This window comes from Dipteris shenzhenensis, chromosome 17 (genome assembly GCF_047967505.1).
Source record: "Dipteris shenzhenensis isolate YYH24624 ecotype China chromosome 17, Dip_SZ_1.0, whole genome shotgun sequence".
In the NCBI taxonomy this organism is placed as follows: domain Eukaryota; kingdom Viridiplantae; phylum Streptophyta; class Polypodiopsida; order Gleicheniales; family Dipteridaceae; genus Dipteris; species Dipteris shenzhenensis.
Genome location: NC_141612.1, coordinates 33,178,756 through 33,196,457, shown reverse-complemented (window position 1 = coordinate 33,196,457; position 17,702 = coordinate 33,178,756). Strand labels below are relative to the sequence as shown.

Genomic DNA, 17,702 nt, shown 5'->3' with positions numbered 1-17,702 from the left:
CCTGCAACGGCGGGCACGAGGGTCTGAGGGCTCCTGCTCGAATAGGGATTTGTAGAAATCTATCGCCAAGTCCCGGACCTCGTCTGGATCCGTCCTGACACTACCATCCTGCGCTCTAAGAGATCGGAGCTGTTCCCCTGCTGACCTCTGGCCATGAGTCCTGAAGAACTCTCTGCACATCCTGTCGCCTTTCCTAGCCCAAAAGGACTTGGAAGCATGAAACAAGAACTCTGAGCGTCGCTGGGTGATCTCCTCTAGCATGGCTCGGTGGGCTCTAACCTCCTGTCGTCTAAGCTCCTCAGAGCCTGGAGAAGACTGTTGCATCCGCTGTATCGAGGCAAGATCTCGTCTGAGACCCCTCTCCTTCGCCCACCACTGTTGCCTGACCTGAATCGCCTCCTGCTGACAGATGAGACTAGACTCGGCAAGAGCTTGAGCTACCTGAGCTGCCATATCCCCCGTGGGGTCTCGATCCTTCTCCCACAGGTCCACTATCCTGCTGCGAACCGCTGCTCTGGAGTAGATGGAGTCTGGGATCCGGCACGAGCTATGAGGTAAGGAGTGAGAGGCTGAGTCCAGGACTAGGATGACTGGGGCATGGTCAGAGAGGGTCGTCCCTGGAACCACTCCTGACTCTCCACCTCTGCCTAGCGCCCAATCGCTGACATAGAAACGGTCCAACCGCTCCAGAAGTCTGCCTCCCTCCCTCCTGTAACCCTAAGAGAAGTCCAAACTCCCTGTCCATCTGCAAAAGGAAGGCTCCCTCCAGCTGTCATGACCTCCCACAGCGAACAAGCAGTCCCAATCTGCTTGCTCCGCCTGAGCTATACCGAGGAACTCTGGGCCCCGTCCCTGCTGATCCTCTAAAGTCTCAAGGTTATTGAAGTCCCCTCCTACAATCCAAGAATCCATCTCTGGCAATAAGTCTGTCAAAGAACTCCAGAAAGCAGCTCTCCGTCTGAGGTTGGTCGGGACATAGATATTGAGGATGCCAATGCAGGATCCCTCAATATTCAAGCCCACCCAAAGTGCTCGTCTTGGGATCAGGGTGCCAAAACCACACACATGCTGAACTAGAGAAGCGTCGATGGAGGTACAGACACCCCCACTCCTCCCCTGTTCGCCAATCGAAGGTTCCCAGTAGGTGTGGGAGCGTCTTGTGAGGATCTTCCCACACTTACTGGTCTGAGAAGCCGAAAGCTTGTGTTCCTGCAATAGGAGCACATCTACCCTTCCCACCAAGGCTGGTTGGAGCTCGTGTCTGAGCACCATCTTCCTGAGGCCGCCGCGGGTTCCTGATGAGTGGAACCCGTTGACGTTCCAAGAGATAATGCGTATACTCATGAAGAGGGGAGATGGGCCACAAACAGCTGTCTGCTTGCGGTCGATGTCGAGGTGGTCGGAGGATGTCCAGTGTGCACCTCCTGTGCATCTCGGAAGGCTAAGACCTCAAGTGGAACCCCGCCTCTCGAGAAAGTACCTGCCCAAGTGGAGGAAGTGAGAGGCATATCATCTGTGTCTATCCAAGCCTCTGGAAGGGCTATCTCAATCTGCAAGATCCTCCCTGCACTCCCTCTGAGATGTCTTGTCAACCTTGATTTGGTTTCCTCTGGAAGCCTACGGAAAGCTTTCCAAGATCCCAAAGAAGAAGCAGGTCCCCTCTCCCACCTGGCCCACTGCATGTAGAGTGAGGCACCCAGACGAAGGCGCTTCTGTGAGGGTTTCGAAGGAGAGGCCGGATCATCGGACCCATCCTCTAAAACCTTCAATAGAGGGGAGAGGCCCTTCGTCCCATGGTGGTAAGCTCTCTCTAATCAACTCGAAGCCTCTGCCAGGGAAATACTGTAGAAGCCCGCTACCTCTGAGGTCTTCCACGGGCGGAGCCTTTCCGCGTAGATCCACTCCAGAGGCGGTCGAATGATGACCAAAAGGCAGAATCGTTTGGCGCTGTGGCGCCATTTCAGACGAACGTCACCCTCCTTCCACTACTGCTGAAGAAGCTCTGCTGCTCTGCTACCGATCTAGTCCTGCACCTGCTCCTGGGACTGATCTCGAATCATCTCCCAAACATTTTCATTCGTCCATTGCTCATTCCCGTCACTGGTGATAGTGAAGGAATAGCTAGGACCATCATGGGGGGCAAGGATGGACACCTTACCCTCCGCCCCCTTTCGGAGGAAGAAGATGCTGATGTCTAGGCGTGCAGGGAAGGAGCCAAAACCCGCTGCATCCAAATAATCCCAAGGTCCTGCTCGGTAAAACTCCAAAGGTAGAGCTCTAGGAGCTGCCCTTGGGTGTGGGGACGAGGATGAGGAGTCTGAACCAGAAAGAGGGGTGCTGGCTGTCGAACAAGCTGGAGTGGTGCTGGCCATCTGCGGGGAAGGGCCTCTCCCCTTCACCGGGCCAGGATGGATAGGCGCGGAGGAGGTCTGTGCTGGCTTCGAGGCCGCAAGCGGCGCAGGCGGAAGGGGGGGTTCCCTTGGGATCATGCTCGAGGGAGAGAGGGGGGCTGAAACCAAAGGTGCTGGGGGGGATCTTGGAGGGGGGGGAGGTAGGGGGACCGAGGAGGAGGGGGGAGGGGGGGGGGGGCGGGGTGAAGGATGAGGGGGAGGCTGGCTGATCTTCTCCTTCCCTTTCTCCTTCCCCTTACCGGGTTGTTGCTGATTGGTGACCATAGGGGTCTCTTGCTGTAGATGGAAAGGCTTTTTTGGTCCTATTTTGTTTCCTTTCCGTTTTCTTTTGACCTCAGTCCAGCCTTCCCCTTCGGGAGGGGGTGTCGATGCCTGGTGGGGGGGATCCTGAGTTGCCTGGATGGGGGCCATCTGAGGTTCTGTCCTCGTGAAGCGAGGGCAGGAACGCGCCTGGTGCCCGAAGCCGTGGCATCTCAGACACTGATCTGGGCAACCAGTGACCATAATGCGCTGCGTCACCACACCTGTGTCCGTCTCAATCTCGAACTCCGAGAGGATACTCTGCGGATCTAGGACTGCCACTTTGACACGTGGCACCCCTTGGACTGCCGCCGCATCAACGAAGGTGTCCTGCATGAGCCAGCCAAAGTGCGCCCCCAGGTCCTTGATGATTGGGCGAAGCTCGGTTGCGAGGCCCGGGAAAATGAGGGTAACTGGATGGCGAGGAATGCGGAAGCTGGCATCGAAGTCCGCTACACTGAAACCCCTATACCATGGGACCATAAGGATGATCTTCCCACCCACAGAAGTAGGGGACCGTCTGACCATATCGCTCGCAGCTTGTGCTGAGGAGAGCTTGAGCCAGAAGATACCACGTCCCATGAGTGCAACCTCCTCAATGTGGCTGTCCTCAAGGTAGAGGGTGGACTGCAACCAGTCCCTGATGTCTGCTCGTGAAGGGGCGTAGCGAATGACTCTCCCGTAAACGGACGTCTGGGAGAAGTCCGTGGCGACCTGCTTCACCAAGGAGACCTGATGCTCTGTCAGTGTTATGCGGTAGGCTGATGGAGGGGGGGGGTCTGTGTGGGCCACCGGTTCCGGGCTCACGGCCGCCATACCGCACCGACAAACTGCGAACGCTCCAAAAGGCGGGGGAAGGAAATGGCAGAGACGAGGGAGGGGGGAGTGGGATGGAGGCGAGGGAGGTAAGAGGGAGGGATGGAGAAGTAGGGGGAAGCGGGGGGAGGAGAGGTAGTGGAGAGGGAGTGAATGGCGAAGGGGGGAAGGAAAGGAGGAGGGAGGGGGGGGGGGGCAGCGCAACGCATGGCAGGGAAGAGGAGGAAGGAAAGGGGGGGGGTGGCAGCGCAGCGCGAGAGGGGGCGGGGAAGAAAGGCGAGGAGGGAGGGGAAGGGGGGGGGCAGCGTTGCGTAGCAGCGGGGAGGGGGAGGAAGGGGCGGGGGGAGTGGTAGCGCAACGCGAGGGGGGGGAGGCGGGGAGAGGACGGAGGGGCGGAGAAGGAAGGAGAGGGGGGGGGGATGGCGGGCGGAGAAGGAAGAGAGGGGGACGGAGGGGCGCGGTGGAGAGAGAGGAGGGGGAGGGGAGAGGGGGCCACGTAGTGCGAGGGGGGGGTAGACGGGAGCGGGGGAGGGGAGGGGGCATTCGCAGGAGCGGGATGCGATCAAATCAATACAAGCTGACATACCATTACAACACTTAACCATGGTTAACCCCAGGTTAAGCGTAGGTTGAGTTACGAAGATACTTTACATCACTTTTCACGTCCTTGTGACACCCTAAGCTCTCACACATGCCTCGTCCCACATCTTGCACCCTCTTCACTAGAGGAGGGGTAAAGGATGCCGTAATGAAACTTCATAATGGCCGAGTGAAGGATCATGAGGGGCTATGCACTGAGTTCATTGCATATGGGATTAACCTCCTAGCCCTGATCTTAGCAAAGCTTTTTAATGAAGCTGTCTGTTTGGGATTTCCACAAACTTGGACCATCAAAACTATCTCACCCATCCACGAGGCAGGGGATCCCATGAGCCCGGAGAACTACAGGACCATTATGATTGGACATGTCATGTTTAAGATTTATGCATCAGTACTTGACTCTGAGGTTAGCAGACTTGCAGAGTGTCGAGGACTTAGAGCAGTAGTATAGGTTGAATTCCGGCGTGATCATGGAATCATGGACCACATTCTCACACTCAGATGTATCATTGAGGAAGCGAGGTCACGGAAGCAAAGGGTTTATTGTTGCTTTGTGGATTCTCGCAAAGCATTTGACACGGTTCTGAGAGCCCGCCTCATACGGCGCCTACATGACTTGGGCTATAACCAGGAGATCATTTGGGCTGTCATGGCACTTTACAAGAGAGTTTTTGGCAGAGTTCGGGCAGGATCCGGGTGGACAGACGAGATCATGAGCACCATCGGGGTCAAACAAGGGTGTCCTTTGTTGCCTACCTTGTTTGGCCTCTACATTGACGAGCTTGAGACAGTGATGCAGACACAGGGGGGTGTGGGTTGCTCTCTTACGGGCACTTTGATCCAGATTCTGTTCTATGCAGATGACATGGCTCTCTTGTCTTTCTCAGCAGAGGGGCTTCAGAGACACCTAGACGCACTACAGTCCTTTTGTGAGTCTCATGATTTGAAGGTCAACTTGGGTAAAACCAAGGTCATGATCTTCAATTCATCTCGAGCCATCATGCGTCAAGAGTAGTTCACATTTGCGGGGTCATCTGTTGAGATAGTTTCATCTTGGGGTTATCTTCTCCGGACCCAGCTTCACTATGAGACCCGTGATGCAAGAACGCTTGAGTAGAGGGTATGCTTCATTGACTAGACTAGAGAGGGAGTGCTTCCGATCGCACATTCAGGATCCACGCACCAAGGGGTTGCTTTTTGACTCCTTGGTTTGCCTAGTGGGGATGTACAGCAGCCCTTGTTAGGGGCCAGACTTGTCGGATGTAGAGTGGGCCCGTGTGGAGCGGCTACAGGTTCTCATGTTATCACGGATGATTTGTGGTAAGTCATACGTTCCTCACCAGATCATTCAGGCTGAGTTTGGGTCACCCCCTTTATAGTTAGATGTTGCATTTCAGGTCATCACATATCTGTACCGAGTTAGGGAATATGGGGATTATACCTCGAGGCGTAGCAAGCTACCATGGATAGCTCTATCCTCTTCTATGGTACTTGCAGCAGGAGGAGACCAGAGGTGCTGGTATGCACGTACAGAGAGATGGGTCGAGCGATTGGGGCTCCACATGGATAGACTACCTCCCTTACAGTATAGCATGGATGCTCTGTTTTCTCCCCTGTTATCACACGAGGTCAACCAGGTTATCCGTGAGGATCTACTACAGCTACACACATTTCGGACCTGGTTGGGACCGAGTGAACTCCCAGTGAAGCTTAGCTTCTACAGAGATCACTTCTTACATATCACAACGGAGGGTTTCATTAACCCACCAGGATACACGCAGATTTACCTACCCCACTCGTTGAGGATCTCTCTTAGGCAGTTCCGGGTCTCTTCACATAGACTTAGCATTGAGAGCGGTAGAGCAAAGGGACTACCTAGGGAGAGGCGCATATGCACACTATGTGACATGTAGGATGTTGAGACAGAGGAGCATTTCATCTTCAGGTGTCCTGTGTACTATGAGATCCGAGGGCGTTTCCACTGCCTCTTCATGGATAGTTATGGGATTTTGGCCTGTTTCCTCTCCTACCCCGACCAGCGATGTTTGGAAGGTTTCATTCATGAGGCACTTAGACACCGTGAGAGGATACTTCGAGCACGAAGACAAGAGTAGACTTCTTCCTCGGCTGATCCCTCTTAGAGCTCTATCACGGAGTTCTTTCAGCTAGATCACATGGACCCCCACGAGATGAGGCCTCGACATGACCGTGACCCGGAGCCTGTGACCCGACAGCTCAAACAGAGGGTCGACACACAGATCACACTTGGGGACATCCCCTGCTTCTTTAGAGTCGCGGAGCCGGACCGACGGGGGTCACAGTAGCCCTGGTCAGACGCAGAGCTATGACCAAGAGACGTGCCAAGACCGCACCTCTGAGTGGCCGACATCACTATTGCCGACTTCATGCCTCCACTGCCTCATCCATCCTGATATCTTGCTGCTGCCGATGATGATGATGATATTGATGACAATGCTGAGACTGATATATAGTCAACCATCGACATGACTATGTTGCACTTAGGACTTAGTACTGCCATTCTGCATTTTTGCATTTTGCATTGGTATGGACGCTCGTTTAGTACCACAGCTTGTTGTATCAGGATTTTCAGTCTCATAGACCCATCGGTCTTCCGAAGACTTAAATAAACTTTCTTTCTTTCTTTCTTTCTCGACTAATTGGGTGGGTGGGGGGAAAGGAGGGGTATCTTGGCCCCTCTTGCCCTCCTATTGATGGTTTGAGGGACCCTAGAGCACCAAAAGGAGGGATGGCTTACCAAGCATGGGCAGCCCTGGCGAGGTGGCTCATTTGTCTTCAATATAGGCACTGCCATCATAGACCTGAATCTCGGCATGCTATCTCTCCCTTTACAGCCTGCAACAAGCTATCAACTTTATTTTCTTCCTCTCGAATTATGGGCTTTTAGTATGTGTATGCCCTCAATGCAAGAATGCCTTTTTAGCATACACGATAGTGTTTTTTAGCCATTTGTGCCAGAGGTAGGGAGAAATGAGGTCAACAATGAGTATGCGAGGCATTCATATATGATAGATTTGACATTGTGATATCGACATTCATTTGCCTTTTTACAATATTTCTCTACAATTCACCAGCCTTTTTAGCTATTTTCACAGATTTAAACCAGAGGTAGGAATAAATGAGTTCAAATTGGGAAATGAGTGTGCAGAACGTAGGCATCCAAAGCTTTCACAACACTCAGCTGTTATGCATAGAATCAGAGCATGCAATTGTGGTTCTCTTAATAGCCACTTGATAATGAGATGCCACTAACTAGCTATCCTAGCATGCGAGTGCTCCTGCTCTCATACATAGAGCAAATCAGCCCAAACACCTGCTAGAATCCTTGTCTAGACACAAGCCATAGATGTTAAACTTGCTCTAACCATTTTGCACAACCAAAGTTCCTAAGCTCTGCATGGAAAAGCACCCATACAGAACCCGAACACAATGGATGACCAAGCTGAGGGAAACTTGTTCTGTAGCTAGCCCACAATGTGTAGCGATCAATTGTGCAGATCCCAGTTGTTCCCCAAACACAAGCATAAATCAATTGATTGGAAGCTAAAGCAATGACGGTTGAGTAGACAAGCGTGATCGATGGTAGCTTTAAGCATTAACCTAAGTGATTTGGAAAAGAGTGATATATTCCATTCAAAACATATCATACAACAGGTGGGAGAGAAAGTACTCTATCCCTAGCCTCAACAATGTGGCAAAAAAGCCATGGAGGTGGTCTAAAATACCACGACATCCCAAAAGGGGTCAAATGAAAAAATAATGAGCAGTCCCATGTCCTCATGAAGGATATAATTCTGCCCAAATGGAAGTGAGAGTGTCAGCCTCCATGCATAAATGGCCCCCAAGGACAAAAGAACATCGCAAACACCATATCCGCCATAGGGTAATGCTGGAAATCACCTCCCAGGCTGACCCTGCAGCTGAAGTAGGCATGGAATCCTGAGCTGGTACCGGTACCAAAAGTAAATCCTGCGGCTCCATGATGCTGGCCTCTGTGGGACCCGTCTCTGGCGACGCTGCATGAAGAAACCGTGGTCTCCTGGCTCTCACTCAAAGAGAGTAAAGGCTCCAGATCCTCTCCCCCAAAGGGCAGCGCCCCAAGTCATCAGAGAGGACTCAGATGTAACATATGAGAACAACCTGAAGATACTTGTCATACCACTGTAGAGCTGGTGCAACTCCATAAACAATGCTTGCTAGATTCCTCTGCAAGCTGACAACGCATACACAAGGAGGGTCTACCCATCTGCTGAAGCCAAGTATCCACTGGTATGCCCCTATGTATAGTGAGCCAAAGAAAGTAGGAGACTTTCCTAGTTCTACTGATGCCCCAAAAGTGGGTCCAGTAGCTCTGCAAGAGCTCTGCAATAAGTCCCTGTGCGTGCCAATGCTGGGAAGCAGATGGTAGGTGATGAGAGTCTCTCTGCTGAAGCCTGTAACCTGCCCTTGTCGAGTACTAGAGGATGAACGCCTGCCACCGGAGCAGGCCATGCCCACTCACCTGGGTCCCAGTCAAGCTCCGCAAGAGGTCGACCCTGAAAAATCCAAAGTCTCCATCTAGTATCCTCTGCAATGGTCAACCTGGAAGGATCTGTGGCCCATTCCTTACCCAGGCAACCAATGACCCTGACTCTCTGCTAAAGGAGCTCTTGTCGATCCAGGGGCTGAGTGGGATACAATCTGTGAGAGGAGTCCCTCTCAAAATAAATAAACGGTGCCGGTCCTAAACGAACTCCAATGCATAGCCCAGCCTCACTAAAACAACCTGACCAAGTAGAGATGGGATGAACATAGGCTGGATCTATAAGTATATCCCTCCACTCCTGAGGAATAGCTCTCATGATCAGTAATCTGGTGGCAGCAATGTGTCCTAGTGGTCCATGTCTATCTCTGATCACCTGCTTTGACATCTCCACACCTCCCCTGAACCAATCTCCGACTGTCACAACCCCCTGAGCATGCCATCTGGCCAAGGGAGTCCTAAGTTCTGTACTAGGGGAAGATCCCTGGTACCAAACCAGGGAGTTATGGTACAGTGGTTGTCTGGCAATTTCCTCTTTGGAGGAGGAAACTACTCTAATGAGGTGCTGTTGAAAATGATCCCATATCTGAATAAGCCTTTTCATAAGTGGTGAGGAAGGCTGAGAATGCTGGTGCGTCAGGAAGATCCAACTGACTCTACCTGCCCACTGACCTGCTGCTCTGGGGGTGCGCTGGTGAATCTCATGCAGTAGGAACTGCTTCCACGGCTGATCTCCTGGAGTCAAACTTGTAACAAGAAGTTTGACTAAAAGGGCTCTGCTTTGCATCTCTGGATCAAGAACCCCAAGTCCTCCCCTCGAGAAGGGTAAAGTGATAGTATCCCATGAAACTCTGGCCCTAGTGTCCTCAGAACCATCACCACCACTCCACAGAAAGTTCCAAAGCAATCTCCTCACTTGACGGATCGAGTTAGCATGAAAGCACCAACATGACGCAACGTACCACATAATCGCTAGTAGAACCTCTTTGAGTACCAGCGCTCTTCCGGCCAAAGAAAGTCTAGCTGTACTCCAGTAGGCTAGCTTTCTCCGGGTACTCTCAAGAACTGGGGCAAACTGTTGCGTCGGGGACACCTCAATGCCAACCTGGAAGCCTAGATATCTCGTGGAGGTGCCTCTGGGTATCCATACAAAGCCTTTGTCTCCTCCCCATGCTGGGGTATCCTGCTGAGCTCCAGTCCAGATGCCTTTTGATTTGTTCCAATTGACAAGTCTCCCTGAGGCTAGGCAGAACTTGTCAATTGAATTCGCAACAGTATCAAGACTATATGCATCTCCTGTGACTGTCAGTGCCGTGTCATCAGCAAACTCAGTGTCCAGAAGCTCCTGCTCCTGCCAGATAGGCAGATGAAGGCCCAAAGTGCCATGACTGGTAGCCTGCATAAAGTATCCCATAGCCTCCGCTACGAAAAGGAAAAGGTAAGGTGCAAGCGGGCATCCCTGTCGTACCGATCTGGATAGCCGAAAAGCTGGTCCTTTGCCTCCACAGGCCACCATCCTGCTAGAGATAAGCCAGGCGGATCCCAATTTGTCCTCCTCTGGCCTGGCCCCATTGGCCAATATAAAACGTGTCAAGTGTGACCAAAGAAAGAGAGCCATGGCAAACCCCGGACCAAGAGAACTGAAGACTGTCAGCCAAGTGATGAAAGTCATCCAATCGAGCTGCATCATCAGTCCAGCATGCAAAAGAAAACTATCCCACTCCACTCTCTCCCTATCAGAAAGGCCACCCTCTGTCTGGCCCGACTTGTCTTCAGAGAATTCGACCATGTTGAAATCTCCTCCAACAATCTAGGTGTCTGCCTGAGGAAGGGACTCTCTGAGTTGTCTCCAAAAAGCCCGTCTGTGGGCTGGATCCGTGGGAGCATACACATTGAGAACACCAACTGCTGTGCTCTCAATCTGAAGAATAACATAGCATGCCCTGCTCTCCACTAGTGTACCCTCTTGGGTGATCTCTGAGGCCCACCTGGCTGAAACTGAAATGCAAACTCCCCCCCTCGTGCCATCTGCTGGGCTCCAATATGTCCGGCTCTGTCCTCTGAGTAAGGATCTGCATCTGTCAATCCTTTCTTGGGAGAGCTTATGCTCCTGGATAAGCACAATGTTTGGAGAGGACCTTGAGGAAATAAACCGAAGGGAGTCCCTAAGCAATTGCAATCTAGGAACTCCCGATCTACGACCATCTGCATCTAAGGTAAATCTGTGGCCGTTCAGTCCTCTCACATTCCAAGAAATGATGGACAACCTATACATCGGATGGAAGTGAGGGGGTGCCAGTGGCAGCGGCACAAATCACTCTCTTTGATGGCGCAATTCAAAGTCGGTCTCTGATCAAACTCCAAATCTGCCCCAACTCATGTAAAATGGCTCCATCCAAGGGAATAGTACTCTGGCGCGAACTGAGGAGCTGAAAGTCAAACCAACCAGCACTCCTGGGCAAATCAAAGTCTCCGTGAACCTCAAAGAATAGAAATAGAAAGGCCCTACCACTGAAGCCAAGTCGAAGAGTCCTAGGGCAAGAATGAATTTGCGAGCTGACAATACGGTGAACCGAAGAAAACTGAGTCATGCTCATGAGCTGTCTAGCAATCTCGCTGTCAAGTAACTTAGCTGACCAGCTTTCGCTCCCCCAAGATCGAAAGCTGCCTGCGGAGAAACGAAGAATGTGCCCCTTTCTGGAGAGAGTAACAGATCTCAAGTACTCCTCTACCTCCTCTGACCATCGACAATATACCGGGAGAAGTTCCAATCGAGTGAGGGAGTCTGTGGAAACCCCTCGAGCCAAAAAGGGCCAAAACTCAATGGGCAAATCTCTGTCAACCATCCTGGGGTTAGGTCTAGGAGTCAGAAGAGCTGAAAAGGGCTGAGCCGTCCTAACTCTTCTCATGGAATAGGTGAGAGGGAGAGGAAGAATCTGCGACGAGGTGCCTGTAAGCATGGGTGACTGATAATCTCGTTCGATCTCATCTGCTAGGATCTCCCAACCCTCACGCCTGTTTGGGTACTGAGCGAAATCTGTGACCGCACTCGCAAAAGATCTGGATAAACCAGGAGTGAAAAGCTGCGAGGACGAGGCTGTACTGGGAGGGGTGTCTAAAAGGACACTCCGCATAGCAACAAAAGAAGGTACTGTGCGACGGGGAAGAGAAAGAGGTCTCGAGGGAACCTCATGCAGGCGCATGAGATCCTGGGACGGGCTCTGACTCTGACCTGTCGTGGAATACCACTCTCTCAATGGACTGCTGGGAAGAGGCATCCGTCACCGTAACTGCAGCCTGAGCAGTATCCTGCTGGATAACTGTCTCAGTAACCAAAATCTGAACCTCCGGGGTAGTAGTGTCAAGAGTCAACAAATCCCGAGCTACTGTCTCCTGCACAGTGTGAAGACCTGCCTGCGGATGGTCCTCCGCATCTCCCCTTTCCGGGGTCTCCTGCATGTGTGTCTCGACTCCCTGAGCTACCATCTCCTGCACAGTGTCAAGACCTGCCTGCAGATGGTCCTCTGCATCACTCCTTTCCGGGGTGTCCTGCATATGTGTCTCAACTCTCTGCCATCTGTGAGCTCGCACCTTGGGCTGCTCGTACTGCTGACTCTCCCTCTGTCTCCGTATCCTCCGAGCTCTCCGTGAAAGCTGTTCTGTTGGAGGCACCTCCAAGTCCTCTGAGTCCACTGGAGGCTCCCCCGAAGGAGTCTCCTCTTGCTCTACTGAATGAGTCGAAGCAGGCTCAGAGACCCCTGGAGGCTGTGCTGTAGGTTCTGGGTCACTCGTAGGATGAGGTGGATCTGGAGTCTCTGATCGAGGCCGACGACTGGGGCAATCCCTAATAAAGTGACCTCTCTTCTGACAAAAAAGACACTGATCAGGAAGACCCTCATACAAAACCCTCTGCTGCATCGGGACCCCATCTCCCGTGGAGTACGAAGTCAAAGTAGGCAAAGGTCGAGGAGGGGGGAACTCTGAAGTGAGTCTGACCCTCGTAACACCTGTACCAGCAAGTGACTGAGCATAGGAAAGTCTAGCACTTGATGGGATGACTGTACCTTCCACACTAGCCATATGCTCCACAGCTCTGTGACAAGAGCTAACCTCATCAGGAAGTCCAGGGAAATTATCCAAAAAGGGACCTGGCGCGGTCCCGAGGAAGTAGAACTGAAGTGCTTCCGCCAACGCCAAAAATGGATGACTCTGCTCTAAAACTGAATCGGTGAGCTCATAAGTACTCTTTGAGCCTGCTCTGTAGACTGAAGGCCAAAAGAAAAGTACCCTCTGCCAAGCAATCGGAAAACCGTAACTGAGACACCCAATGAGGCCATGCTGGTGTACACCCAATCACATAACTGTTGGCCTCTAGTGGGTAGAAAGCCAATGATGTGCGTCAAACGAAAACCCTCCTCTGCTACCTCAATCATCTGCACAATGTCGGGAGGAAAAGAAACTGTGACTTCAATCTCCTCAGGTTCGGCGACGGGAGTGGCATTAATGTCCTCCATTGTCTCAGCTTGCGCTGTCCTGAGGGGAGGAGCTACCTCTACTGAAAATACCCACCAAGAACTCGCAACCAACCACAAGTAAAACCCCAAAAACCTGTATAATGAATGCCCCGAACTTCAGCCTGTGTGGGATGAAAAACAGGCTGCTCAATGCTGAAGCAGAAAGCTCTGCCAATGCCTGGAAACAGCCTAGGAACTCAGCTCCCCGGAACACGAGCAAAACAGCCCCGGAGAGGGCCCTGAAGCAGCCCAGCCTGAAACGCAAGGGAGGGGCGGGCAACAGCAAGGGAGGGGCCTGAAAGGCGGCCTAGATGGCGGCCTGAAGGGGCGACCTGAAGGGCAAAGGAGCGTGACCAGCAGGGTGCGGTCAGACAGCAGGCTGAAGGGGGGGGCGCGACGCGCAGCCAGACGGGCTGAAGGGGGGGTGACCTGAGCAGGGCGCTGCCAAGGGAGACTGCGCGGCCAAGGCAGCAGCCAAGGCAGCAGGGCGCTGCCAAGGGAGCTGGGTGCGGCCAAGGGGCTGGGTGATGGCGACGGGCGGTGGCGGGCAGCTGCAGACGGGAGCTCCTCCAACGATTATCCAGTTTTGGTCCAAATCAAGTCTTATTAACCTAAGTGATTGAGCAGACAAGCTTGATCAACATATAGCCCTAAGTGTAAACTTGAACGGACAATATGATTAACAACGAGCTGAAGCAGACATTGACCATCGGCAAGCTTTCGTGGGCGATACCCAAGCAAACAATCCTGATCTACCTATGTTTGAGTACATGATTCCATGTCTCAGTATTGGTATGATAAGACTACCTCTGGTTTGATCCTTTAAATGTGAGAAAGATTTGTTGGTTTAGAATGTACTAATGTTTACATGCTTGTTGGAGAGAAGGAAAATCAATTGAAGACGTGTGGGTGTCTTTTTAAGCCAAATTTATCCATCAATGAACACTTAAAGGAGAGCTGCAAGAGGGACATCGTTGTTGGCTTTGATGACACTATTGAAAAGAAACAAAAATAAATGGTTGATTAGTTTGCCAGAGGGCTATTTCTTCTTCATTTATCCCACATGTTTTAAAGTCTAGGGGCTGGCCTTGAAATGTTGGTACCCTTTGGCATTAAAATGCTTTTCTAAATGCAATGAAATGGCAATGTAAGATGCTGCTATAGTCTTGTTATCTTTTGTCCATTTGCTTGCTCTTTGCTCTCAGAGGGGGATAGGGTCATAGCAGCTTGGCTATGACACTACTTGCCACGATTCTTCCTCACGTTTTTACACCCTCTCTATATGGGTGTGATTTCTTTGATTTTGCATGGGAACGATTTTGTTTAGTTGGCATTCTTTAGGAATACTTCTTGTATGGGATGTTTCTCTTTTCCACTACTTGGACACCTTTGGTGGGCCTTGCTAGTTACACACTTTTTTTTTTGGTAAAATCCAGTGCACTGTATTTATATTGTCATAACTTTACAAGAGGGAAAGTCTCCAAGAATGGAGAGTATCCCACAAATCAGAAGCATAAAAAGAAAAGCTCAATGCAAGATGCATGCATATCACCCTCATGGCAGGCATCATATAAAGATTGCCGCAATGAGGCTCTAAAAGATTCATATGACTTTTGAAACTGGTGGCCCAAGTATGCCAAATTGTGCTCTTCCCAGATTGTCCAAAGAGCCCAATATCTCACCCATGAGAGAAAGAGTGAGTATTGAGATAAAGGCCTCCTAAATCTGCCAAATAGCCAAAAATGTTTCCCAAATATGTGACTCGGGAAACGGAGGCGAAGATGATCTGAAATTTTCCCAAGGAGATTCCGAGTAGACGGGCAATGCCAAAGCAAATGAGGGACAGTTACACACACACACACACACACACACACACACACACACACAGTTTTTCTCTCATCTTTATAGTGGAAAACTAGGGAAATGTAGTTAAATTTTCGACATGGAACTCTGATGTGTTTTGTTCTTTAGACCTATGCAGAGTCACTGAAGGCAGCCGGTGCAGGAATGGCTTTGGTTGATTCTGTGGTAAGATTGGGTTTATGTCGATCTTTTTTATTAATGCTTTTTAATTGCAAGTATAAGTTTTTTTGCTCAAATCAGTAGGTAGTACAATGATTAATTGCTCGCTTGAAAATTTTATGAATTACTATGCGTTTCAAGTAGGTACATTACTATATAATGCTTGGTGAGGTTGTTCATATCCAATGCATGTAGTGGATACTAACATTCTTAAATGAAGTGTCAAATCTAGCTATGTTAGAAAGGAGGCATGGTTCCTTTGAACGTTTTTACGGTGCTCAAATAAGGAACATCATTAATTACCTTTAAGCTCTATGCCCAAAGTAACTGGTTGAGGGCGTTAATGCTTGCTTTTTCCTTCACACAATAACTCAGACCATGCCTTAGAGGAACACTCTTACCTTTTTGCGATCTCCCTAGACCCCCTTGTACCCTGCTTATAGATGGCTTATTGAGTATATGCGATATCATGTCATATGTTGCCGATAGTGGGTTCCAAGACTTGTCTATTTCTCCCCTTCTAGTAAATTGCAATGTGCTACCAAGTGTCATGCTAGCGATTGTCTCCCAAATGCCATTGTTTGGCAAGGGCTTGTGCCTCTTCTAGGAAGGCGCGACCAAGTGCTGAATGTTTTGGCATGTGGCACCGAAGTCCATCTATCCTATAGGCTAGAGAGATCATCTTTGGACAATAGAAGGAAGCGGGAATGCAAGGAGGAGACACGAAGCTTGAAAGAATTGAAGTGTATTTGCAAATGGATAAGGAGAAAGTACAAGAAGTGGGCAATATAAAGCCCAAAGTCAACCAAAGTCAACTTAGAACTAAAACGTCCTAAGTGTACTAGGTGTCCTTATAGGACTAAGTGTCCTTACTAATCTACAAGGCCATACCAGGGCTAAGTGTCAACAAACCCCCCTCCATGGTATGGCTATATTCTGGATACATTTCAGGTATCCCTAGAAGCTATATCATGATTGCACATATTTGTCCACGATGAATATAGCAACCTATGATAGCAGAGGGAAGCAGAATCATGTAACAAATTGTACAAACTGTAAAGCTTGCCAAAAAACTTCAACCTTGGGTCGTGGTAGAGCCTTTGTGAAGAGATCTGCTAAGTTATCCTCCATGGGAATGGACAATTGTATATCTCCAATGTGCTTGGTACACACATGAAAGACATGATTACACGGAATGGCCAAAGCACTCTGCCATGTACTCAGCCTCACAACTCGAAGTAGCAACTGTAGAAAGCTTCTTGCTGAACCAAGAAATGCATGAAGAGCCAAGCATGACAAAATTGCCATTATGAGATACATGAGTGTCATAACAACCAGCCTAGTCACTAACCATGAAAGCATGCATAATCTGTGAAGACTAACCATCATAGAACAGTCCCAAATGCTGCATGCCTTTCAAGTATCAGAAGACACGTTTCACTTGCCGATGCTTGTACTAGGCTTGTGGATGAACCTACTTAACTAAGAGACTGCATACTGCAAATCAGGCCTGGTATGACATAAATAGATAAGGCAGCCCACAGCCAGCCTGCTGGTAAAGGGTAGCATCAAATGGGTCACTCCCATACTTTGAGGAGAAACTGAAGCCAGGCTCCAAGGGTGTAGCGACCGGTTTACAATCGTTGAACTGGAATTATTGTAAGAACTGTCCAATGTAGTTTGATTTGCTCATCGTTACACCCCCCTCAAAACTAGCAAACTGGATGCCAAAATAGTAATGCAACCTGCCCATATATGTCATAGCAAAGGATTTCTGCAAATCAGCTTTGATAGGTGCAGTTTATTGTGTATTTGGCCAGTAATAAGCATGTCATCCACATAAAGTATTAAAATCATAAAATCTGATCCACTCTTCTGGACATAAAGAGTGGCCTCTATGGGGTTGTTGAAATCCAAGCCATAACAAATATGAATGTATTTTGGCATACCATGCCTGAAGTGCCTGCTTTAGTCCATAAATGGCCTTTTTCCACCAGCAAACCTTTTCAGGCCCTTCAACCTCAAACCCAAGAGGTTGGCTGACATAAACTTTTTCAAGTAGATCACTGTGAAGGAAAGCTCTCTTAACGTCAACAAGTTGGTGAATTTCCCAATGCCTATGAGACGCAATGGCTATGACACATCGAATGGTTGTGATGCATGAAGTGGGATTAAAGGTCTCCTCAAAGTCGATTCCATGTTGCTATGCATATCCTTTTGCAACAAGGCTGGCTTTGTAGCAGTTCTACGCATCATTTGCATGAATGGAATCGATTTCAGCTCTCATGGCATCCATCCATTCCCTGCTATCAGATGCATCCTCATGGCATAAGGGTTCTTCATTGCAAGCAGTGGCAATCAATTCAACATCAAGAAAATTGCCATGCATCTGTTTCTGGCCATCTCTTGTGCGGGCAGCCAGGGGCGCAGCTTGCTTGCTGTCCTTTCTGCTATCTAATGACAGTCCTCTCCTTTACA

At 50.1% G+C, this 17,702-nt stretch overlaps 1 protein-coding gene across 2 annotated transcripts in view; it reads left to right on the top strand.

The window, feature by feature from the left end:
- The window catches only part of HDA14 (histone deacetylase 14), a 145,568-nt gene that overhangs the window by 99,908 nt on the left and 27,958 nt on the right, over positions 1-17,702 (top strand). For both annotated transcript variants that reach the window (XM_087388448.1, XM_087388447.1), the window contains exon 6: positions 15,174-15,230. In XM_087388448.1, the coding sequence (XP_087244574.1) occupies positions 15,174-15,230 (57 nt within the window). The remainder of the gene's footprint in view (positions 1-15,173; positions 15,231-17,702) is intronic.